The sequence below is a fragment of the Manis javanica genome, chromosome 11, assembly GCF_040802235.1.
Source record: "Manis javanica isolate MJ-LG chromosome 11, MJ_LKY, whole genome shotgun sequence".
In the NCBI taxonomy this organism is placed as follows: Eukaryota; Metazoa; Chordata; class Mammalia; order Pholidota; family Manidae; genus Manis; species Manis javanica.
The window spans coordinates 117,888,970-117,913,885 of record NC_133166.1 but is presented as its reverse complement, the minus strand read 5'-3'; the positions used below and the strand labels follow the sequence as shown (position 1 = coordinate 117,913,885).

General features: G+C 44.9%; 3 protein-coding genes across 7 annotated transcripts; 2 read left to right on the top strand and 1 right to left on the bottom strand.

The window, feature by feature from the left end:
- The first annotated feature begins 6 nt into the window (after nt 1–6).
- TTC9C (tetratricopeptide repeat domain 9C) lies at nt 7–7,690 on the top strand. Of its 5 annotated transcripts, none has more exons than XM_017654592.3 (4): nt 7–157; nt 1,419–1,673; nt 6,101–6,283; nt 7,336–7,690. In XM_017654592.3, exons 2-4 carry the CDS (start codon nt 1,436–1,438, stop codon nt 7,428–7,430), a joined length of 516 nt encoding a protein of 171 aa, XP_017510081.1. In that variant the 5' UTR covers nt 7–157; nt 1,419–1,435; the 3' UTR covers nt 7,431–7,690. The 5 variants fall into 5 exon arrangements, with proteins under 5 accessions (XP_017510081.1, XP_017510079.1, XP_036851176.1 ...); XM_017654590.3 differs by lacking the exon at nt 7–157 and adding an exon at nt 520–788; XM_036995281.2 differs by lacking the exon at nt 7–157 and adding an exon at nt 726–867.
- On the bottom strand, nt 2,010–19,067 carry ZBTB3 (zinc finger and BTB domain containing 3). Its single transcript, XM_073217630.1, is given in 4 exon segments — nt 2,010–9,141; nt 9,397–12,411; nt 12,413–13,975; nt 18,938–19,067. Coding segments are annotated over 2 exon segments (1,551 nt in total). The 5' UTR covers nt 13,925–13,975; nt 18,938–19,067; the 3' UTR covers nt 2,010–9,141; nt 9,397–12,372.
- On the top strand, nt 17,709–20,984 carry POLR2G (RNA polymerase II subunit G). Its single transcript, XM_036995228.1, has 8 exons — nt 17,709–17,861; nt 17,998–18,107; nt 18,964–19,123; nt 19,933–19,983; nt 20,088–20,153; nt 20,258–20,329; nt 20,527–20,560; nt 20,767–20,984. The coding sequence occupies exons 1-8, from the start codon at nt 17,850–17,852 to the stop codon at nt 20,778–20,780; spliced, it is 519 nt and encodes a 172-aa protein (XP_036851123.1). The 5' UTR covers nt 17,709–17,849; the 3' UTR covers nt 20,781–20,984.
- The last annotated feature ends 3,932 nt before the right edge of the window (nt 20,985–24,916 follow it).

Below are 24,916 nucleotides of genomic sequence, written 5' to 3'. Positions count from 1 at the left end.
GAGGAGCTGCTTCCCTTCCGGCCCCCTTGGTTCCCCCGCCGCGGGCAGGCGGGTGAGGACGACGAACTTCCCTCCCTTTTCCTCCCTCCCCGTCTCACCCCCTGGGCCAATCGCCACCGGTGGTTTCACCGCGCAGCCGCGCCGGAGTCGGAGCCGGGTAAGGCTGGATTGAATTCAAGTGCCTCGTAGCACGGAGACTTGTGCGCGCTTGTCTCCGTACTTCCAGACGGGGCTCTGCGCAGCCGCCTGTAACTCCCTTCCACTCCGTCACCACCATTACTCCCGCCTGACTTCCGATCGCGCTGGCATTTTAGGGTTTGCTCGCTCGTCTGTTTTCCCTATGGCCCATACACGCAGCAGCTTTTTGTGGATTAAAAAAAAAGCTGTTACAACATGAAAACCCAGTAGCCATTGTCTTTCCAGTTAGTAATCAAAAGGGCTCTTTAAAAGCAAGTCATACAGTAACTCTGGGCCCTTTGTATTCCTCAATCTCTCAACTTTACCCAGAAACAGCCACCGCGACTTCGCCTTTTCGCTCTCGTATTGGCCAACTTGAATCGCATCTGGAATTCTGATTGGCCATTCGAGATCGTTCGAATTTTTCCAATAGGCGAAATTGAAGGGATTTTTTTTTCCGGGTTGGTCCGCAGGGGAAGCTGGGCAGGCGGGGTCGTTTCTGCGGGATTACTTTTCCGGGGCCGCTTCTGATTGGGCGGCGCGGCGCAATGCGCGCGACCCTCTAGACACCAAACTGTCGAGAGAGTCGGCCGCATCCTCGTCGTGCTCCCGTACGTAAGGCCAAGCACCGAGACTTTCGGACTTGGGCATTTGCAGAGGTTGAGGGACTGGCCTCGTGGTTGTGGACTTGTGAGTGAGCTGCTGTGCCGCGTGTCAGTCTCGGCCTGTGGGGTGGGGTGCACGAGCTGCATTCACCTCGGCTCCTCACCTTCTGACACAGACGCCAACAACTGCTTGTTGAATACGTGCAAAAAATAAATAGCCGGAATACAGGCAAGCCTTAATTTAGCAGTTGTTCCCGCCTACTCCCTTCCACTTCCAGGTCAGGGGGTATGTCCAAAAGAAAGGAGGAAGCAAATTCCGCCGGTTTTCGCACGCCAGACACGCCAGTATGACTTTCTCCTTTCTGGGAGTCTCTCAGCCTGGAACCGCCTCTTTAGGAAGTTTCTTCACCTCTGGCTTTACTATTCCTGTATCTTCTTGATTAGTTTCCCGCAATTCCACAGATTGAAGAATACTGCAGAGAGAAGGGGCTATAGTAAACAAGCGAAGCTCATTCCCTGGGTGGGGCCTCCTAGATAAGGGTAATTTCCTGCCTTTTAGGTTGGCTACCAATATCAGTTATTTTGCTCCCGTCCCCAGAGCTTCAGTTGCTCTTTTGTTTTCCAATTCCTCAAAAGCACTTGGCTACAGAGTTATGGAGAAGCGCCTGCAAGAGGCTCAGCTGTACAAGGAGAAGGGGAATCAGCGTTACCGGGAAGGGAAGTACCGAGATGCTGTGAGTAGGTACCATCGAGCTCTGCTTCAGCTGCGGGGGCTAGATCCAAGCCTGCCCTCCCCGATACCTAATCTAGGACCTCAGGGCCCAACCCTCACACCTGAACAAGAAAACATACTGCACACGACCCAGACAGACTGCTACAACAATCTGGCTGGTAAGAACAGGGATGAAGGGTGGGTAGAGTATCAAGGCAGGCACATGAAAATCTGGAAAAAACAATGACTTGCGTTTCTGTTGTCATCTAGTTATTCTGCCATCAATCGAAATACATTTTCAATCTGTAGGGCCCTAATTGAGTTTCTATAGAGTAGTGCTTCTCAAACTTCATCTGGAGAGTGTTAAACACAAATTCCTGAGCCCCATCCCCAGAGATTCCTATTCATTCGTTTCAGGTGTGTGTGTGGCTACGAATTTGCATTTCCAACAAACTCACAAATGATGCTTATAGGTTTAGTTAATTTTATATGCTAGAGAAAATACTGAACTTAAGGAGAGTTTACGGCATTGTTTCTTATTTTATTGAAGTATCATTCATGTACAGTCTTATATTGGTTTCAGATATACAGCACAGCGGTTCAACAGTTACCCATATTATAAAATCCTCACTTCCACTAGTGCAGTTACTATCCGTCAGCATAGGAAGATGTTACAGAATCACTGGCTATATTCTTTATGCTATACTGTTATCCCCGTGACCAACTTACACATTAAATTGAGAATTTTTGTGTAGGGCATTGTTTCTTTAATATTTTTAAAATTCAAGTATGGTTGATATACGATCTTGGTTTCAAGTAAACATACAACAGTTGTTCAACAGTTTCCCATATTATTAAATCCTTACTCCCACTAATGTGATTACTATCCATCAACACAGGAAGATGTTGCAGAATCATTGGCTATATTCTCCATGATGAACTCCCATCCCTATGACCAACTTACCTTACAATTGAGAATTTTTTGTGTTTAATATTTAAAGTATAGGAAAGAAGGCACTCCCTTTAGGTAGTGGTGTAAGTCATCCATATTAGATGTTTTGGACAGCTTTTCCAAATTTTCCTCTTTATTATGAGCCAGCTAGGTGGTGTCTTAGATAGCTACTATCTTCCATCTTCAGGTGGCCTTAAATGAGAGATGGATGCTAGAGTTTGTATCAGGATTTCTGATCAAAGAAATGAGACTTCTTAAGTCTATTCTGTGCCGGGCAAAATAACCATAGAGCTAATTATATCAAAACACTTTAATGGGCCCAGTTGAGGCCACAGAAATTATTAGGGTTAGTTTTTATACTTACCTATTTATTTTGGTTTCTTAAGCATTCTGTGTAGTGGGTGATTTGGTAATTTTTTTCAATCAGGCTGATGGCTTAAAAAAAATAAGCATTGATAAAAATATTACACTGTTTCTGTGTTAAATAGAATATTCTTTGGGCCTTTAAAAAATTTCAAGTCAGAATTTGTACTTTATAATGGATGTTTAAAATTTTATTTCTTTTTACTACAATACCCATCATCTATGATTTGGTGAAAATCTAGTTTTACAGTGTCCAGTGCAACTCTTAAATGCAAGTAATAATACTAATTAAGTAGCTAATGTTTCAGTTAATGCAATTCAAAATTATTTGAGGTCTGAGGGTACAGCATACAATAAAACAAAGATCTTGACTTTCTTGGGCCATATGTTCATGTAAGGGAAATGGACAATTAACAAAAGAAGTAACAATGTGGAATAGAATAAAGCCAAAAATGTGAGTGCCACAGGCATGGCAGTGTACACGTTTAGAGAGTGGTCAGGGAGGGTTCATTGAGGTGATGTTTATGAATTACCATGGACAGACACTGTTTAAGCCCTTTACACAGAGGGTCTAATTTAAGTGTCAATAATCCTTTGAGGTAGATATAAGGAAACAGTGATACGACCAGTAAGTGGTGGAGCTAAAATTAAACTTGCGCAATCTTAACTTCGGAGCTTAAGTTCTTATTGCAGAATACTGCCCAGTATTAGAGAATAGAATATGTATTAGGGAATTGACCAGAAATCAAGGAAGTGAGATGTTTTAGAGCTGGGTACTTATAAATATCTTGACTCTCCAGGTGGACTTAAGGCAGGGAACTATCGCTTAGCCATCTGTAGAGCCTCTGCTTGGGGGTGCTTGATGGATGCTCCCTAAAGATTCACTGAATTAACAGTTTTCACTTATTGAATACCTATATGTTGCGCAGTTTATTTAAAATATTATCACAAAAAGTCTGCGAGGTAGTTAGGATTACCTCTGTTTTACAAATAAAGGAAATCAGATCTTGTCACTGCCTAAAATTCTCCAATGGCCTCTCATTACACTTGGGGAAAAAATTCAAACTGTGACCCTTACCTGCAGGCCCTGACGTGATCTGGCATCTCCATACACTGAATTGGCAAAGTGTATTTCCACCTTCCAGCTTGTACGATCTCTGCTCTCAGGCTAGAATACCCTGTTCTTGATTGACTCTTGTCATTGAGATCTTGGCTCAAAAATCACTTTCTAAAGAGGCCTTCTGTATTTTTTTTTTTTAAACTGAATACCTATTGTTGTGTGCCCTACTACTGGACACACTTTCTTTCAACATCTTTAAAACACTTCTTACTATGGAAAATGTCAGACATATACAAAAGGAGAGAAAATAGCGTAAAGAACACTCAGACACCACGCTTATCTTCTACAATTATAATCTGATACAGAATTTTTGTCCAGGACAGTTTTAAAGCAAATTCCAGACTCATATCACTTTAGACATAAATGCACATCTACTTGACTTATTTATGCCCACAATCATTTCCAACAAAATCAGCAATAATTACTTAGTTTCAAAAAATACCCAGTCTAGATTCAAATCCCCCATTGACTCTAAATTGTCTTTTTTACAGCTGTTTCTTCAGAATCCAAAGATCCATTCAAAACATTTTGGTTGTTCATTTCTTAGGTCAATGACAGTTCCCCTTTCCCTTTTATATGATGCCATTAAGGAAAAGATGGGTCATTTGTCTTGAGTGTCTCACATTCTTCATTTAGCTGTTTGCTTTCTCGTGGTGACATGTAGCATGTTCCTTTATCCCCCATATTTACTGTTAAGATCTAAAGGTTTGATTAGATTTATTTTTATTTTTTATTAAAGTGTCATTAATACACAATCTCATGTTGGTTTCAAACGTACATCACAGTGATTCAACAATCCCTGGGATCAACTTAAATTGTGATTGTGAGTTACTGAGACCTTCTGTATTCACGTGTCACTCTGACATTGTTCATTCTCTGTCCCAGCACTGTTCTGCTTGCCTCAAAGCACTTTAAAAATTCATTTGTTTGCTGTGTACCTCCTGCTTGGGAACTAGGATGTAAACTCTATTTACTCATCAAGATGACTGTCTTATTCCTCTTATCCCCTGTTCTTAATTCTGCCCAGTACGTGGTCAGTGCTCCATAACTAGTTGTCAGCTGATTGAGTGAAGGTACAGTGATGGATTAGTTGAACATGGGAAATATCAAAGTAGAAACCCTATGACCAATTGGGAGGAATGTTGTAGAAGGGATACAGATGGACACCCAGTATCTTTAAAGTCTTCCTCAGCTCTAATTCTCATTCCTTCTTAGCACTGTGATTCAGTAATACTGTATTTAATTCCCAGAATTAGGAAATAGGGAACATGTTTCCCTTCTTAATTATAGAAAGGCTGAACATTGCCTCCTAAACAGATTTGTACTTTGAAGTCCTATTAAGTAATCCAAGGGAATAGGGAAGTAATATATCATCATTGAGAACAAAGGTGATTTTGGAATTAGAGAGTCCTTGGTTCAGATTCCTTTTTTTTTTTTTAAGGTATCCTTGATACACAATCTTATGAAGGTTTCACATGAGCAACATTGTGGTTACTACCTTCACCCCTATTATCAAGTCCCCCTTCACACCCCATTACAGTTACAGTCCATCAGTGTAGTAAGATGCTAGAGTCACTACTCTTGGTTCAGATTTCCTGCTCATTCTATCTAGATGCTGTGGGATCTTGGACAAGTTTACTTTGAGTAAACAAGTTTACTTCTCTCAGCCTTGATTTCTTCATCTGTTAAATGGAGTAGGAACACTGATTTCAGAGGGTGGGTAAGAATATGGAACAAGATGTTTATCAAGCACATGGCACAACTGTTTCCTCACACAATTAATGTCAACTGTTGTTTACAAAGCTGCAGTACAAGAATGTCAAACTGGGATATTCAAAATAGAGAGCCTTAGGTAGAAAAGACACAATGAAGAATTTTAAATGAATTTAAGTATTTTTTACCTGTATTCTATCTGGACCTAACCCAACACTAGGTGCGTAGTAAGCATACAGTAGATAATGAAATAGGTTGTAAGGTACGTAATGCTTTTATTCACTGCAGATCCCCACTGCCTAGAAGAATGTCTGGTACTGGTAGATGCTGAAGTGTATTTGTTGGCTGAGTGAATGTTGTTGATAACCATCTTGTTTGGTACTGCCTTGAATTGGCCAGTGGGGCTTAGTGTAATTAGACCCTCCCCCTCCTCCCTTCTTTTCATTTGGCCCGGTTAGCCTGTCTCCTTCAGATGGAGCCAGTCAACTACGAACGAGTGAAAGAGTACAGTCAGAAAGTCCTGGAACGACAGCCTGATAATGCCAAGGCCTTGTATAGGGCTGGAGTGGCCTTTTTCCATCTGCAGGACTATGACCAGGCCCAGCACTACCTCCTGGCTGCTGTCCATAGGCAGCCAAAAGGTAAGAGGGAAGGGTATTGAAATGGGAAGGACAAATAAAATTGTCCTGGTGAGGTGGTATCTGTGGAAGCAAGTTTTATTTTATTTTACTTTCTCACTTTATTGAATTTTTTAGTTGAAATACATTCATGTGGTTCAAAATTCAAAAAGTATCAAAATGTGTATGATGAATAGGCCTTCTACTCTTGGATTCTTGCCCCCACAGGAAAGCAATATTGTATATTCTCCAAAAATATTTGTGCTTAAACAGGCATATATATATATATATCTGAGGATATATATATATATCCTCAGTAAAAGAGATTTTAAAGCATTGTTTTTCCAGTTTCAGTTCCTAGATTGTGACTGAATTAGAACTGGATCCCAATGAATAACGTTTAGAATCCTCATTTCTGCCAGCTCTCCAGCTGCGGTCTGGCCTTTGCTTTAACTATCATTCTATCCTTTAGCTCAGCTCAGCTAACCCCAGGTATGACCTAGAAAAAGGGCAGGCCTACTGAGAGAAAATTTGAGACTTAGTACTCTGTTTCTAAGGCAAAAAGGAATACCGCAAAGCAGATGATAGACTCGTTCCTTTGTTGGTGGTTCAGTACTTAAAATTGTCTCGTTTTGCACCCTGGCTTAGAGCAGATTCTAGATGCTAAAAGTAGAGGTTCCCCAAATGTATAACAATGCAGCAAAATCTCTTCAAATGAAGGGGAAAGCCACTCTGAATTAATAAAGACAGAAAATATGAGCCATTCATTCACGTTTTCTACCTTCAAGTACATGGATTAACTGCCACCCACATACAGTATCTTTAGAGGCTCTGTGACAATAACTTCTTCAAATTCCTTTTCATTATTAAATTAGCAGTCAGCCCAAGGCTGTACAAAGATTTTTTTTTTAATTCAAAGTGGTATTAATGAATGGCATTTCCTATTGCCTAGGATAGTTGTAATATATTCAGATCTTAGAAAGATTTAAAGGAATGAAAGAATATTAACAATCCTCTTCTGTCCCAAGGTGAGGATTATCATCCGTCTCTAACTGCCTTCTTTGCCCTATTCTAAGATGCCAGTGTCCGGCGGTACCTCCAGCTAACACAGGAGGAACTCAGTAGCTACCATCGGAAAGAGCAGCAGCTGTACCTGGGCATGTTTGGTTAACAAGAAGAACGATGTTCCTCCACCTGAACTTAGATGAACCATTAAAGACCCATTGAGGGGAAACCTGAGACTCAGAAGAGAAACTAACCCCATACTTCTGACCCAGATGGATTTCTGTTTCTAGTTCTGCACAGACTTTACCACTCACACACTCGGTGTCTCGCTTTGTCTGTCCATCTATGTATTTGTATAAGCCTTTAATACGTGGTGTCCCAGGGGACATTTGCCTTGAGAAATAAAACCAGAAAACATTCATCAGCTATGGGTGGGACCAATCCTATCTGTGGCATAGATTTTAGTGGTGGATATTGTTAGATGTATTCATATACAGTGAAGGCTAGCAGAGGATGAAATAATATGGTAGGCAGAAAGGAGTCTCTTTCTTTGTTTCCTTGGATGCCCAAAGCCAAAGTTATACAGGCCTCAAACAGAGAAATACATATTTTTTTGTGAAACTAGACAATTATAAATTGGCCTACATGGCTTAAATGAAAGATTTGAAATTAACTGTTTTTGATTGATTCCATATTTTTTTCTTAATATTCCATGTACATTCTTTTTCCCCTACAAAACTATCTGGTTCCTTTTATTTTTTTTTGGTAATTTCTGTTACTCAGATCTTTAATATACTTATTTATTTTTCATTAAACTCTTCTGTCTTAAAATGTCAAGTCAAGCATTTAAGTATTTATGTAATAACTTTTCACCCCTCATGCCAGAAAAACACCCAAGGGAACATTTAAATTTTTAGTAGGTGCATATCTATAGTATGTTCATTTCTCTAAACAACATAGGAAAAACAGATTACCAAGTCTTATAGAAACATTGCTGTAAGAGCAGGATAAAAACATAAATCTATTCTTTACCTGTCACCTTATATTTTGCAAGAGCTCAGTTCTTTACAAAGGATGGAAATGAGGAAGGGTTCTTCCTTAGTGCCTTTTAAACACCTGATGTAACTTTCTGGAAGCTTGTTGGGCACAGGTGCAGGCTGCAGATCTGGTGCAGTCATGGCTCAGTAGGTCAACCAGGAGATCTTTTGTCTTTCTGCATGTTCATTGTGAACAGTGTCCACAAGGTATCAATTCTACAGAGTAGATGAGACCATTTGGCACTGCCTCTGCCTTTGTGAGTGGAAGTGAGGAGCCTGTGTCATTAGCCATCCTATAACCACAGACAAATTGTAGGAGAAAAACCTTACTCCTGCCAAGTGTTAATGAATTAGTCTCCCTTTACGTACCATCCCCCTCTTCCAGTGAGCTAGGCTCCTCTTTGTATCTCCCTGTACACTTAAATAGTAAAACCATCATACAACAAAAAAGATTCTCTACCAAATAATGTAGGTCCAAGGACAGAACTAACAAAAGTAGAATATTTTATTCTTCCAAGCTTCTTAAATTTCTAAACCTAGATTGTTGAAAAATTATGTCATGGTTGCATGTTCTGTTTGTTTAGGGCTGGTTTTGCTGTTTTTTTTTTTTTTTTTTAATGATTTGATGTTACAGTAAGCCATCTTCTGCATCAATAAGAAAAAAATATTTAAAAACATTTGAGAAATGTATTACACTAATCCTGTTATTATGCTGCTAAAGACAAAGTCGTCAGGCTTACCTTTCAGTCTATTTCAAAGGCCACCGGACAAAGGCAGTAAGGTCTGGGGTCTGGAGCAGGTCTGGCAAGCCCACGTCCTGCAGGAATCAGCCACAGGGTACTGTGGAGACAGGGGACTGCTCACCTTAACAGTTCTAATGGATTTGAGGGTTTGATTGAGGAGAAGGCATTCAGGGTGGACCTGACAGTTAATACTTTGGTGGCACCCAAGGGACAGTTCAGAACTGAACTCATATCCACCACCCTTACAATTTTGCCAAAACTACATACTACCCATACTTCTAGTTTGTCCATATTTTATTTAAATCTGTGTTTTCAAAGGAACCTTTGGACAAAGGAACATGTTAAATGATACCTTTGGGATGTAATCACCAAACTCCAGATGTGAAACCCAAAGATGAACAACCCAGTTTCTTCTTTCTATAAATAAACTGCAAGGAAAAAAGAAAGGGAGCCTGTAGGTTAAAAGAAGCTTCAGAGATTATCAACCGAATAAATGTGACTACTTTGGATTCTGATTTGAAGAAACTTCATGAAACTATCAGGGAAATTTGAACAGGCATTATTGTCGATTTTTTTGAGTGTGATAACGGTATTTGGTCTTTTTTCTTTCTAGAGTTTTTTTAGGGGTGCATACTGAAATTGCTTACTGATAAAATTGGGGAGGGGATTTTAGAACACTTCATATATCATTTGTCCAAAAAAAAAAAAAACCCCGTAAAAGACATTTTAACAATAAAACACATTACAAAAAAATAGGTCCAAGTAAAGCATCTTTGGAAACACTGGCTTTGGAGAAATTAAAATCAAAATCCAATGGGAAGGGTTGAAATGGTGAGTTTCGTGAAGCTAAGCTTGGCCACATGTCTGGCGATTGAAGAGGCATTAGACACCACATGAATGCATACACTTACAAAATAGCCAATTAAGAAATGAAGCCCTAGGAGTACATCTCTAAAGCTGAAGAGCGAGGGGTGGTCGTTTGAAAACAGCTTGTAACTCAAGAGCAAATAACTTCTCAGGGTGAAACTCCTTAATAGGCTGGAGCCTGGCCTATCTTCCCAGAAATGAAGGCCAGTTTTGGCTCGGTATAAGGAAGCATTGTCCGACAATAGAACACGTTGCCTTTGGGGATAGTTTTCTTTCAAGCAGAGGCTTGACAACTGGCAAGCAGGGGATCCAGCATTGGACTAGAGGTTCGATGTGCTAACCTGTGGTTCCTTGAGTCCATGAATGGGCCCATCAAGAATGGTGCAAACTAGAGAAAATTCTCTATTGATCACACCTCTTCCTAGCATCTAGCAAATACATCAAGTGAGGCAACTGTGGCCTTAATTGTGTTTACATGTAAGACCTAATTAAAGAGGATCTATTGGTGAGATTCTCCTGAAGAGCAAACACTTACTTTCAGTTCCCAGCATGAGCTGCATTCTTCATAGGTGGAAGTTAGGCATTTGCAAGATATTTAAACACAATTAACAATAGTTACTGGTTTCTTCAGACTGTCCAGAGAAATTATATACATTATATATATATGTGGACATAGATACTCTTAAAGCCTTTTAGGAACTGATGTTTTGAGGCAACTTTTTTTCTCTTTCTTTATATATGTATAACTCATGTACCATAAAATTCATCCTTTAAAGGCAACTAATTCTTTTTAGGCATTGAGATTTAGGATTTGGTATTTAGGAGAAACTTGGGAAATGGCATTCCACTCGGAAGAATAGCTCTTACTGTGTGTGTGTGTAGGGGGCGTATCTTGCCTTGTTTCACCAAGGAGTTAAGGCAGTAATTTATTTGCATAAACAAACAGTCAGCCTCTTGAAATATAAACTAAAAGGTAATTCCAACATAAAGAAAATAATTCATTCTTTCACCCATGAAAATGTTAAGCTCAATTTTTGCTTGTCCTGGTGTCCCAGATAAGGAGCTAATTCAATGCTCAGCTGTCTCCTACAACTCAAAAACAGTCGCTTGCCAGTAAGAGTTCAGAGTGCTGAATATGACAGGAAAACCCAAAAAGAAAAGCAATTCAGAACATTTATTCTTACTTTCCCCATTTTCTAAATTATCTGTCCTGCTCTTTTCACACTGGGCTCCTGCTGTGCTCGAGAAGGGTTTGTAAGGAGCCCTCTGGTGTGCCTGACAGCACCACTCTTCAGCCTGGGGCAGACTCTTACTTTCCTAGAACTTTTTTTCCCCACCTCTCATTTCTTTGCTATCTCTGCTGCCAGTAACCACCTGTGTGACTATAAATGAGTAATCTGATCTCTCTGGATTGTCATCACACTTTCTAAGTGAGGGAGTTGGATGAGATGACCTGTAAGATTCTCTCACCTGGTGTTTCTTGCTTTAGTTTTCCCAAGCACCCGTTATTTCCAGACCCTCAGCCCTGCCTGGTCCCCAGCGACCACCACTGAGTTAAGGACTCTGCCTTTCTGTTTCTCATCTTCATACAATGTAGGCAAAACTTACAAGTCATCAAGACGGTATCTATTCTTGAGACAGGCAATCAAAGATCTTTCTACATGGAAAGTAGAGGTAAAGGGGCAAGGGAGCAAAGCCAAACACTCAAAAGGACAAAGAAGAAAACAGTTTGTTCTCAGTTAATTAGCATCAACAATATTTTAAACCAGCATAGCATGCATGGTGTCTCAAGCCACAGCCATGGTTCAAATTCTGGCCTGCCCCTTAACTTGTACTGTGACATAGAAAAAGTTAATTCTGGTTTCTGAGTTTCAAGTGTTCTTGTTTGTGGGAAGAAAAGGGGGAGAGGGCCAATACCTCATAAAGTTGTTGAGGATTAAACAAGTATTTGTATGAAGTCTCCAGGACAGCCCAGTACACAAGAGTTCAAACTACCAAAATACACCATAATTGCATAGATTCCCTAATTTGTATACTTTTCCTAAGCAAAGTCTACAGAGTCTACACTGCCCTCTGCCTGTCTCACTTTTTTCATATAAACAACCTGATCCCCATCTCACCCCCAAGTACAGATGTTAGATTACTGTAAGATCTGAAGGAGCTGTATGAAGAATCAGGAAGCATGCAGGTTTATGAAAGAAACCAGCCAATACTAGTTCAAAGAGAAACTTTCACGGCTGGCTTTATAGTCCAGAATGTGGAGCAAGAAGAGGTTACTAGTGCCCTTGGAGAAGAGCTGGCTTAAGTGCTTTGCCCCAGAAAGTCTTGCTATCTGGCTGTGTAAAGAAAAGGTAGGAATCTTCCACCTGGGCATAATCTTTGTTCTGTCACGCAGCAGGGAAAATGAGATGCTTCCAACCTCCTGTGCTGCCCCCTAACAATGGCAAGAGCAGGCCCAGCATCAGCTCATACTGCCCCAGATGTTAGTTTTTGGAGCCAAGTACAGAATCTTTAGGTGGCCCTCCACCACTGTTCTGTTTGTCTGCCACTGGGGAGCCAGGGAGAGGCTGCGCTCCTAGGAGGGGGCTAGCCTCTGGATCCGGTTTGCTGCGTTTGGCCAGGTCCTCATTGTGAGCCTTGCGGATGTGGCGATACAGGTCCCCTGACTGCGTGTAGCTGCGCAGGCAGTAGCGGCACTCGTAGGGTCTCTCACGCGTGTGCACTGTGGCATGTCGCCGTAGTGTGTAAGAGCATGAGAAGGTCTTCCCACATGTCTTGCAAGTGGGAACATCCTCAGTAAAAACCCCAAAGCTTCCTGGGGCTGCTTCATACTCAGAAGGCAGGTAAAGTGGCTCATGCAGCACCGGGGGAGCAGGCAGGGGTGAGGTCACCAGTCCTCGATGATACTGCCCTGAACCTGGCAGCAAATGGTAGGGTAGGTGAGGATCTGGGGGCAGGAAGTGGTCACTTGGTCCCACCTCCTCCAGTCCTGCTGCCCGTGGTTCCTCAAAAGCTTCTGGCTGGTGGGGCTGGCCACCATACATTGCTCCTCCAGGTGGGAACAATCCCTTGGGACCCTGAGGCTGGTCCTCTGGCATGTCGGGCTCCTCGTCAGAAATCACAATGGTTTCTACTTTAACCTGAACCAGCTCAGCTTCCACTGGGGCTGGAGCCTGGGATGGAAGGGGGGCTGGGACTGGGGCTGTAGCTGAAGCTGGGGGATAGGAGCTTTGCAATGGGCCTCTAGTACCCCGTGGTTCCACCATCCTCAGACTCTCAGAACCCACATCAAGGGGAGCCAGTGGATCCAATGAAACTGCTGGAAGGCCAGAAGAGAAGTAGTTTGCAGGAATGGTCTCTGTAGAGCTACTGGGGCTGGCAAGAGGGACATCAACCACCAATGGAGGAGGTGCCTGTAGATGCAGTGAGTCAACCTCCACACCAGGCTGGGTAGTGTCAGCCCCACCAGGCACTTGTGGCTCATCTGGAGGACAGACAGCAGGTCCTTTCCATTCCCCTTTACCCCAGTGGCCTGAAGTCTCTGTTCCCAGTGAAGGCTGTGGGCCACGGGAAGTGGTGGACAAAAACTCCAAGGCGGGCTGTGAGTTGGTGTCCTCTTTCTTGGTACTGTCTGCCTCTGTCAGAGCCCGGGCTTGCAGCCGCTGCTTGCACACCTTCACAATATCATTCATGTGCAAGTAGCTGGCAGCTGCCAGCACATCCTCCACAGGGGTATCCCCTCTCAAGACCAGCTGGCCAGCATACATAAAGTCCAGAAGCAGCCCAAAGGCTGGGGCTGTGACAATCTCATTGTGGATACACACCAGATCCCTCTTATCCAGTTCCCGCTCTTTGTAAAAAAGCTGGAAAAATGGGCTGCAGGAGGCCAGCACAGCCCGATGGGCCAAGAACTGGGCGCTACCCACCATCACAGTGCAGTCACAAAGAAAACCCTGGGCCCGCTGCTCTCGGAGGCTCTGCAGCAGCTGCTGACTGTGCTCTGGGAACTCCATAGCACCCCACGATGGGAAAAGGACCCTAGAGAGGTCCCCACCAGTGGCACCCTGGGAAGAGAGGACAGTGGGTTAGGGCAGGTAACCTCCCCAGCAACCTTAAGGTCAGCCCTGACCTATTACTTGCCACCCCAAAGCCTCTGGCAATACCGTCCTTATCCCAAGACACTCGCTTAAATTACTACCCTTCGTTCTCCGAGGTCACAGCCAGCCTCTTTCTGGCTCCACCCCCTCAGCCTAACCGTAGCAGAAGGCCCCGCCCCTGGCCGCACAAGCCCCGCCCCGGCTTCCGGGGTGCCCACCCGGTAGGTTCCAACAGCTCCTTCAATTGGGAGTTTCTTTCTCTTCCAGGACTTCCCAGGCGATACCTCTACTCCCCACTCCGGGAATTCCCTGAGCGTCTCTCTCTCGCATTTCAGGGATTTAGAAGTCCTAGGATGGGAACTAGCAGAGAAAGCTGATCCTCACCCATCACCGTGCAGCCACCGGGAGGACTCCGCCCTTTCCCACCTTCTCAGTTTTGATTGGGTCAAGTTTGCTTCGCTCGTCACGAGTTGGTTCACCGCGCTCTGAGCGGCGTTTCCCAGTGGGTGCTACTGGCCGTCGCTCAGACACATAGGCGTGGATTGGTTAGCTCTCCTGTCCTAAACTTTTCCTCGTCCCACCTTCTTTGCCTCTGAGCCCTTTTGATTGGCCGAGTTTCTCCCTCTACCTGAGGTGGTAGGAGGGCGGGGACCAGCTCTAGGTAGCCCAGGGCGCTCGCCAGTGGGCGGAGTGTTGTTGCTTAGCCGCCAGCACGTCGTCACCGCTGCAGCGTGATCGAGAAAAAGAGAACCACAAACCGTGTGGGGTCCCGGAGGCCAGGTTCCTAGACTTGGCTCTGCCATAACCGTGGACAGTAGCACCACCTCGGTGAACTGCAGTTGTCTCTTGAAAGTCCCTTTCTCACAAGTCCAAGATGCCCCACTGCTTCACTCCCCCTAATCTGATGGTTCCCGGCTTCTGTCTCAGCAACGGTGCTGTTATAGAACTAGCAGCTACATCAATGCCATCCTAGTGTTCCTAGCCTGCACTCTATTGTCTATTTACAATTAATATATTGGAGTGTCCGTCTCTGCGGAGTGTACTTGGCAAGTGCTAATGGGAAGGAAGGGAGTGGGCTCGAGGCCCGGAAATGTCCTAGGACCAAGAGGATAAAGAGTGTGGCTACTTCTGAAAAAGTCTTTTAGAGTCCCTAGGCAGTCACCTCCACCACAGTTCACCTCTTCACCCACCACACTAAGCATCTCGACTTCATCTGCAGCCAAGCCCTCCAACTGAGACATAATCAGAATTAGGGACAGTTCATCTACCTTCGATCCTTGTACTAGAGGTGTGCTGGCTACACTGGCCTCGGCTTGAGACCCCACCTCTTCAAGATACTCTTCCAAGCCATACAGTATTTATTGTATAGGAACTAAAACTAACATAATATTTTCACTTTTTAATGAAAAATATATTTTCTAAAACCAAAAAATATGCAGTTTAAGTAGCGTTGTTTATTTTTCCAAATTAATTTAATGTCTGGTTTAATAGAAGACAGCTGGATTCTCACACCTGCTTCTACTTTCAAGATTACGAGATACTGTTTTGATTATATGAAAAAAATCTGGCTCCACACATGAAAGTAAGCATGGGATTTCACTGGCCATGCTGGGGAGTATTGCATTTTATTCTGAGTATAATGGAAAGCCATTGGTGGGTTTTAAGCAGGGGAGTGTTTTGGTTTGATTCTTGTTTATTATCCTGGCTGCTCTCTGGAGAAGGTACCATGGGGGATCAAAGTGGGAACACAGAGGAAACTGTGGAAATGGTCCTATAAGATGATGATGGCCATCCAAGAGTAGTGGTGGTGGAGCTACAGAGAAAGTGCTGGGCCAACTATTTGCTAAAATTAGGATAGGAGATGAGGAACAAGAGAAAAGAAGAATTTTAGCATGAGCAGTGGTGCATGACAGAGTCATTTTCTGAGATGGGGACAATGGAGGAAGAAAATTGAGTTATATTTCTGACTTTTTAAGTAGAACTTTCCTTTAGTCCGTTACATTTATGAGCCTGAAAATCAGGAAACAATGGCCTGGAGATGTACGTTGGACATGTCATCAGGGTATAGGTGGTATCTGTCCTGTCAATGGGTTTCAGCCCCGGGCAAGTTTGCTATGGATTCAGTGTGACCAAAGGAATTGACAGCAAAACGTTCTTGGGGTGAAAGGGTTATACCCAACTTTATTTCTAGGTGGCAGGTCAGTCACTAGAATCCCATTCACTCAGAGCGAGTCTGCAGGCAGCAAGCCGGTCTCTGCCTCTGGGCCCCTCTGTCCGCACAGCCTTCCCACACAGCCGTCCTCTGGGCCTCTGTCCTCGGCGCTGCCGCCACCACCACTCCAGCCTCTGCTTGGCTCTCCTGAGACTTGCAGCTCTGCTACCGAGTCGCGCACAGAGCACTGGGCGGAGCTCTTTATATAGAGTCAACAGCCATGTATTGCCCACAGGTGTGCAGTGAGCCAGTCAACCAGAGCCAGGTGAGAATCCTGGCCACAGGAACTCTCATTTTATTCACAGTATGTAAGCCAGGGGACTGGAGGGAAAATCTTCAGTAGGGTAGAGGGCTGCTGGAGTTGCTAAGCAGTAAGGAGCACAGGCTGTTCGGGAAGCTTACACAATCATTTCTACAGGTTCAGATGCCATCAGAATGAAGATGAGTCTAAGTTTGGGTACAGAGACTGTACTTGACACACTCTGGGATTGCCATGTATATTGCATCTAGGTTTTTTTTAATTACAGCTTTTTTAACCTCTGTGGAAATCTGAAAAAGGTGTCGTTCTGGTCAGTGCAGATTAGTGGCTATCAAAGCTTAATGAGCCAAGTGTGCACTAGATTTCAGCCACTCTCCCCCAGGAGCACCATTAAGCAGGCACAACTTTGCTTCTGAAAACTGGGGTACATATACTCCCACCCTGGGATACACAGATCTATGGGATATACCAGGACACATCTTTCTAGAGGATCAGTCAGAATTTTTTTTTGTTGGATAAAGACTTTTACTTCTTTGGATAAAAGCATAGATAGATTTTTACGGTACATGAAAAAATATGTGAAATTTTAAATGGTTTTAAAATGATGCTGGGCAACCATGATCTATACGCATGTTGTTACTGGGTAGAATCACGAACTCGTGAACTGTGCCAGATCGCAAAAATTCCAAGGATTCTGCAAGAATACCTGAAACTTGTTACAGTAATAGACTTTTGCTTAGTAATAGCCTTAGCAACAAATTATGTTTAGCTAAGATTAGCTTTCTGCTGCCAACACAAATCAAAATTCTTTGTAAACAACGTATACAAGCATTCCGTTTTTGCTTTAACAACTCCTGATTTTTGCACCCTAGTGGGACACTAGTTGGGTTCTTGCCCAGATAAGTGCACCCAAAATTGCAATTCTTTGATCCAAATAAACGCTTTTGCTTAATTATTGCCCCCACGACAATTTTGGGTTGACAGGATTAAGAAAGAACAGTTACTATGCTTACTGGTGAAAGAAATCTTCACGTTTGCTGAGGGAATGCACTCTGCTAAAGCGCTTTATTTATGGTTTAATTAATTAATTAATTCCGTTTAAAAGTCCTTAGTTAACACTTAATTTAGGCCAGGCACTGTTACTTTATGGGAGAGTGGCGGTTTGACAGGTGGTGGGCGCTTCCTGGATTCCGCGCGCAGCACAGCGCGGCCCAATTGGGTGTGCGGAAGGGGCGGAGTCCTCCCACTCGGGCAGGCCCGGAAGGCGGCTTGGCGGGTCTCAGTGTGTTTCCGGCGGAGCTAGTGGCTCTCCTACCCTGCGGGGGTGTTTGGGCCGCTGTCCTGCCTCCTCTCCTGCCTCTTCTGGGAAGATGTTCTACCATGTGAGCCAGGCAGGGGATGGTGGCAAGGGCAGGGTCGCGGGGAGGAGCGAAGCGGGGCGCCGGGAGAAGGCGCCGGCCGCTTCTCGCCCCGTGACCCTGCCGTGCCTTGCCTGGTCTCCATCCACTTTCCCCGCAGATCTCCCTGGAGCACGAGATCCTGCTGCACCCGCGCTACTTTGGCCCCAACCTGCTCAACACGGTGAAGCAGAAGCTCTTCACCGAGGTGGAGGGGACCTGCACCGGCAAGTGAGTGCAGCCTGGTAGGTGCGCACACGGCACCGCGGGCTTGCAGCCCCTCCCCAACTCCTATTCTTGTAAGGTCCTGCCGCCTATTCCGGGGAACCCTCTCACCCTCCCAGGCTCCCCAGGAGTCCGTTGCTTTTTGCTTTCGATTCCCACGGCGCCCTCTAAAAAGCTGGAGCACACGCCTTCTCTCAGCTGAGACTGGTCATTCATTTACTCCGCAAACATTCGGAAGCTCCAGCTGTGTTGGCCCCTGGGAACAGTGTGGTGAACGAGATAGAGTGAAGGCACCACTCATGGAGCTCCCAGGCTAATAGCATCGTGCCTCTTCTCCCTCTTTGAACCTGCTTTTTTTCTCTATTCCCTCTGCCCATGGACCTGGCTTGGCACATCTCTGGGCTCAACACAGAGGGGCATTTCACATAGTGCTATGAATGAGCTGGGTTGAGCCCAGGGCTATGAAATATTTGGTTCTCCATCATCATCAGAAAACTTAGGTGTTTCTTGAACATAAAAGTTTCTGAGCCTCATCTCATTCCTACAGAATCAAGACTCTGGGGACCAGCTGGGAATCTACATTTCAATAAGTTCCTCTCAGGGGATTCTGAGGCATCCCAAAGAGTGAGGTCTCTTGGCTGAAAGACTGCAGCCTTTTTTGACATTTGTCATGAAATTTTGAGTGTAGCGTTTGATGATACTGTGCCCTGTCTTCCCTCTTGGTCATTAAGCTCTGGGGTCAGGGATGCATCTACCTCCCTTTGTTTTGTCCCCCAACCCCCAGGCTCACTGGATTTTGTTGCAGATGCTTTTAGAGGCCCTTCCACACACAGTACCTTTCTTGTTCTCGTCCTCCTTGCAGGTATGGCTTTGTAATTGCAGTTACCACCATTGACAATATTGGTGCTGGTGTGATCCAGCCCGGCCGAGGCTTTGTCCTTTATCCTGTTAAGTACAAGGCCATTGTTTTCCGGCCCTTTAAAGGAGAGGTCGTGGATGCGGTTGTCACTCAGGTCAACAAGGTGAGATCCTGCATAGGGCTGGCGGTCCCTCAGTGGGGTGGTCCCTCTGAAGTTGTGGGATGGGTCCCAACTCTACTTGCTAACCCAATCATTTCTTTGTGCTTCGGTTTCTAAGGTGTGGTAGTGAGGCAGGTAAGTCAGTATTAACAGTCATAATGACAGTAGCCTTTGTTGTTGCATAGTTACTGTGGGCCAGGTAATGTGCAAAGCCTCACAGTGACTCTGTGAGGTGGGTGCTTTTATCCTTTTTTATAGAAACTTAAGCTTGAAGAAGCTAAGTCACATGACCTACAAGTGTTCAAATGCTGTACTTACGCACTGTACAGTTGTAATAACACTGGTTTGAACTGCACAGATCCACTTATATGCAGCTTTTTTCCAATAAATATATTGGAAAATATTTTTGGACACTTGTGACAATTTGGAAAAATAATTTTCTTTGCCCTAGCTTACTTTATGGTATGACTACAGTATATAACACATAGTAACATACAAGGTATGTGCTGATTATTATATGTAAGGCTTCTGATCAACAGTAGGCTATTAGTTAAGTTTTAGGGGAGTCAAAAGTCATATGTGGTTATTTGATGGTGTGGAGGGTCAGTGTCCCTAACCCCTTTGTTGTTCAAGGCTGAACGGTATTTGCTTAACTTAGAATGAAAGCTTGAAAAAAGGGACATGAAAGCAAGCAGATGCTACGATCCAGAGTGGCTTCCAAACTGAAAAATATTAGGAATCAGATAAAGATGGGAGGCTTGGAATACTTTGGGGGAGAGAAGAAGCTGTGAAGTCACTAGTTTTCCTTATAGGTTGGACTCTTCACAGAAATTGGCCCTATGTCCTGCTTCATCTCTCGACATGTAAGTCTGCATGTGCCGGGGGAGCTACGGGGCAGAGACGCCTTTCATGACCGTCTGCTGAAGTGTCCATTTAAAGTGCTAACCCAGCCTCACTTTCCTTTCAGTCCATCCCATCAGAGATGGAGTTTGATCCTAACTCCAACCCACCGTGTTACAAGACAATGGATGAGGTGAGTGGGTAGGAAGAAGTCAGTGAGAGGGAGGAGGGAATGAGCCACTCTGAAGAGGAGCATTGGCCTGGGGGTTTCTGAGTGTGTTGTTACCCCCTCCCCAGGACATCGTGATTCAGCAGGATGACGAGATCCGACTGAAGATTGTGGGGACCCGTGTGGACAAGAATGACATTGTGAGTCTTGCCTGCTTCCCTGCCTGTACGAGGCAGAGCTGGGAACTGTTTAGTTCTTACCACCCAGAGTTCCTGGGGGTTTTGTGCTCTTCTGCCAGGAAGGGGGGTTGGGTGGGTAGAAAGCCTGGGGCTGGGGGTTGGGAGGTATTTCTGTGCTTGCTTGGACTTCATTTCCTTTTCATTTCCTCCCTCTGCAGTTTGCTATTGGCTCCCTGATGGACGATTACTTGGGTAAGTGCCTAATCATGCCTGCCAGGGGTGTTCCCTAGAGAAGGCGTTGGGATGGAGGTGGGATTTAGTGCCTGAGTCACACATGGAAAAAGCTCTCATGCTATCTACTTGGAAGATCCAGTATATGTGCCCCTTGGATGGGAAGTACATGGTCACGGCTGTCCCGGGCTCTGGGTCTAACTGATGTGCTTGTCCTGTTCTCACAGGGCTTGTGAGCTGAGCATGGGGCCTCCTACCTTGTTTGGTCCTAGGAGATGTGACTGTCACGCTTCCCATGTTATCCAGAGGCACAGTCTGGCTGCTGTGGTGGAGGCAAGGAAGGTTCCTGTACCCAGAAGACATCGGGCTCTTCTTGGGGCTTCGGAGCCACTCCCAAATTTTTACTGTGTGTCCTAACTATAAAACGTCCTTGGTTCTCATGGAAGTGTTATCCCCTTCTTTATTTGCTAAGATCAACTCTTTCAAAAAGGCTGCAGGGCCAGTTGCTTGCTAGCTTCTCTTTTCTTGGCCTGATGCCTCAATTAGTCTCAGCCCCCAGGGGATGTGACTAACCCTTTTGCCAAGGCCTGAAGCTGACCTTGTTGAAGGGGAGGCACTGATGGCAGGGCTTGGCTTCCTGCGAGTGATACCTTCATTAGAGCCACTCTGAGTCCTAATCTAATTCCAGAATATCTGCCCTTCCTCCACCCCTAAAAATAACTGGGATATGTCTGGGAAAGAGGGTAGAGGAGATAGCACGTAGGAAGAGATAAACAAGACAGTAGTAATGACCCAGATTGCAGGGTCCCAGCCTTCCTACAGTGGGTTCATAAATAACAGTGGTCTTCATTTGCCAATCAGTCACCATACTCAGCTGAACTGAAGATGTGAAAAGGTTTTATAATCTCATTAAGGTAACCACAAAAATACATGAAATGACTATAAGGTTAAACAAACCTGCTACCCTCCCTTCACGCTGTGCTATTGCAATACTATTTGTCTACCATCAAATACCCTTTTCCAGCTTGTCTGTTTGCTGCTTACTAATCTACCAAGTCTCAGTCAATAATTATTTTTTTCAGCTTTCCTTGACTTCCTTGGAAAGCAGTTGTGTATTGGAAAGTGTGGTATTTGGATTGATACAGAACTGGGTTTCAGCCTGGTGACTGTACTAGGCTTCTTCATTGTCACATGGGCCTACAGTCCTCTTCAGATGATTGCTGCTAGTATCAGATCATACGTGTGAGTGGCTGGCATAGAGACTGACCTGTGATGGGCCACTTGTCTTGCCAGTGGGTTTCAGCCCCAGGCAAGTTCACTATGGATTCAGTGTGACCAAAGAAATGATAGTAGAACGTTCTTGGGGTGAAAGGGTTTATTACCCAATTTTATTTTCACGGTGGCAGGTCAATCACTAAAATCCAATCTACTCAGCGAGCCTGCATGCAGCAAGCCGGTCTCTGCCTCCGGGCCTCTGCCTGCACAGCCGTCCTCTGGGCCTCTGTCCTTGGCGCTGCCACCACTCCAGCCTCTGTTCTGCTCTCCTGCAGCCTTGTAGCCATGCCACCATGTCACCCAGAGCACAGGGCAGAGGTCTTTATATAGAGTCAATCACAACATATTGCCCACACCTGTGTAGTGAGCTAGCCAACCAGGGCCAGGTGAGAGTTCTGGCTACAGGAACTTTGATTTTATCCACAGCACTCCATTGTTAATATTATATATGCATATACAGCAATGGTTGTCAGCTGGGGTGACTTCAGCCCCCACGGGACATTTGCCAATGACATTTTTGATGATCACAACTGGGTAGGGAATGCCTTTTAGTAGGTAGAGGCCAGTGATTCTGCTAAACATCCTATGAAGTGTAGGACAGCCCCCCCACCACACACACACACAGATTATCCAGCCCCCAGATGTCAAATTATGCCAAGATCCAGAAATCCTGATAGGAAGTATCCATAATAGTGCCTGGAACATGGTAAGAAAAAGGCCCTTGAATGCGCTTTCCTGCCCCTCGCCTTCGCCACTCCTGGATAGACATAGGCTCTTCCATTCATACCTTTGTAGTTCGTCACAAAATGTTATTCTGTTATTGTTTCCTTTTTCGTTACATTAAGTTTCATTATGTTACTGAGGTAATTGTAGATTCCCATGCACCTATTTATTTGTATCTTCAGCTCAGCACTGTGTGAGGTTTTCCAAAGTTTCCAAATCCAGAAAGGTTTCTGTGCTGGATTTGCAATGAATTTTCCAAAGGAGGAAAGTTTGCATAACATTTTACCATGCTAGGAGTTGATTACACAGGTGGTGGGGATTTCCTCTAGATCTCAAGAAGTGAAACTCTTCCCAGGTTCTCAAATGGAATTGCCTATCTGTATTGTGTCAGGGTGCCTTGCCAGTGGGATTCAGTGGGCAAGTTTGCTATGGATTCAAAGTGACCAAAGAAAATGACAGCAAAACGTTCTTGGGGTGAAAGGGTTATACTCAACTCTATTTCCAGGTGGCAGGTCAGTCACTAAAATCCCGTTCACTCAGCGAGTTTGCAGGCAGCAAGTCGGTCTCTGCCTCTGGGCCCCTCTGTCCACACAGCCTTCCCACACAGCCGTCCTCTGGGCCTCTGTCCTCGGCGCTGCCACCACTCCAGCCTCTGCTCAACTATCCTGCAGCCTTGCAGCCCTGCCACTGTGTCATGCCCAGAACACTGGGCACAGCTCTTTTTATAGAGTCAACAGCCATGTATTGCCCACAGGTGTGCAGTGAGCTAGTCAACCAGGGCCAGGTGGGAATCCTGGCCACAGGAACTCTCTCATTTTATCCACACAGGGATAATCGGGAAATAACACCAGGCTTGGAAGGAAGAGACTGATGGACAGAGAAGCAGCTCAGGGAACATGAGCATATGGGTGCAGGGGAGGATGTGGGAGGAGTGTGGCACCCACCGAGAAGGTTAGCACTGTGTGGGGAAGGGAGTTAGTGGGACGGCCTGGGGATGCTCTCCAGGACTCTTGATCTTTTAAGGTTTGGTACTAGGAGAGTCTGAAAGTCACATCCTCTTAAAGAGGCTCGTGGTAACATGAGTACCTGCCTTGCAACATGCTAAATCCTTTATACACCCTTACACACATTACTGAATTTTCACAACAGTTGCATGAAATAGGTTCTGTTACCCACTTTACAGTTGATAAAACAGGGTAGAGATGAACTAACACGCCTAAGGCTGCACAGCTAGTGAGTAGTGGAGCTTTGCTTTTTAAAAAAATCTGTCAGTCTGACTCCGAAGTCATCATAAAGCTCTTTTTGCTAGGCACTTAGTGGCTGGGGACTGAGTGGGAGCCACCTTTCTCCCCTCTGTGGCCCTGTGGGTCTCACTACTGCTTTCCCTGGCCCCTGCCTCCACTCATGTTGGGAGTAAATGAGCCTCAAACAGCTTGTGTACAGTTTCACTACATCCCACAGGCCTCTGGGCCTCTCTTCACTGCCTTAGCCCTCCAAGGTTGCCAGTGGCTGTCTAGACCAGTAGCACCTTAGCAAGGAGGTCTGCCAGCAGTGCAGATTCTGCCAAGCTGTTTTTAGACTCAGGACGTTAAAGGAACCTCTCTTCCCCCTTTGGAAGCATGGGTGGGCAGACCTTCAGTAAAGCACAGAACTCCAGATGGCATTCTGAATATCACTGAAAGAGACTCAGCAGGGTCACAGCCTCCTTAGAGATGGTGTTGCCATGGCAACCTGTCACATTCATCTAGCTTTAAATCTCAGGATGTTTTCTAGAGGCAGGAGGATCTAACTTGAGAGCAAAGAAGGGTGAGAATGTGTACGTTCATGTTCCACCTGCAGAAACCCCCTTTCTCTAACGAATAGCCCATTGCAAACTACCACATCTTGAATGAACATAAAGGAATGACAGAAATTCACTTTCACTGCCTCCTGATGTGTGAGTCAAAGTCGACCCACCAACTCTACTAGGTGTTTTCACAGACATCTCATTTAATCTACAGTAACACTGTGGGGTGGGTATTACACCCCCTTCCGTAAACGGAAAATGTGGTTAGGTAATTTGCAGAAAAGTAATGTCAGAATTTGAACCCTGGTTGTTTTGACTCCAAATACCACTTTTACTTACTAAGCCCACTTGCTTCTCAATTAAGAACTGCCCAAACTCGGGAAGATGTATGCGTGTAAAACAATCAAGATCTGCCAGGCAGGTGATGAGGTAGGCTGTACGAAGGGGCACAGCCCTGGAATCTGGAACTCGCGCGTGGGTTTGGCCCAGTCAGCAGGCTCTTTCCGCAGAGAATACCTTCCCAGAGCTCTAGGCATCCTTCGGGAAGGGGAAGTGGCAGGGGATGGAGGGGTAAGTTGGGCCACACCAAGCGG

Bases quoted from the DNA above. Each gene is read 5' to 3' on its own strand.
- POLR2G (XM_036995228.1), top strand. The intron at 18,108-18,963 runs GTGAGTGCAGCC...TCCTCCTTGCAG, and splicing joins GAGGGGACCTGCACCGGCAA to GTATGGCTTTGTAATTGCAG. The intron at 19,124-19,932 runs GTGAGATCCTGC...TTTTCCTTATAG, and splicing joins TTGTCACTCAGGTCAACAAG to GTTGGACTCTTCACAGAAAT.
- TTC9C (XM_017654592.3), top strand. From the start codon at position 1,436: ATGGAGAAGCGCCTGCAAGAGGCTCAGCTGTACAAGGAGAAGGGGAAT. The intron at 1,674-6,100 runs GTAAGAACAGGG...TGGCCCGGTTAG, and splicing joins CTGCTACAACAATCTGGCTG to CCTGTCTCCTTCAGATGGAG. The intron at 6,284-7,335 runs GTAAGAGGGAAG...CCCTATTCTAAG, and splicing joins TGTCCATAGGCAGCCAAAAG to ATGCCAGTGTCCGGCGGTAC.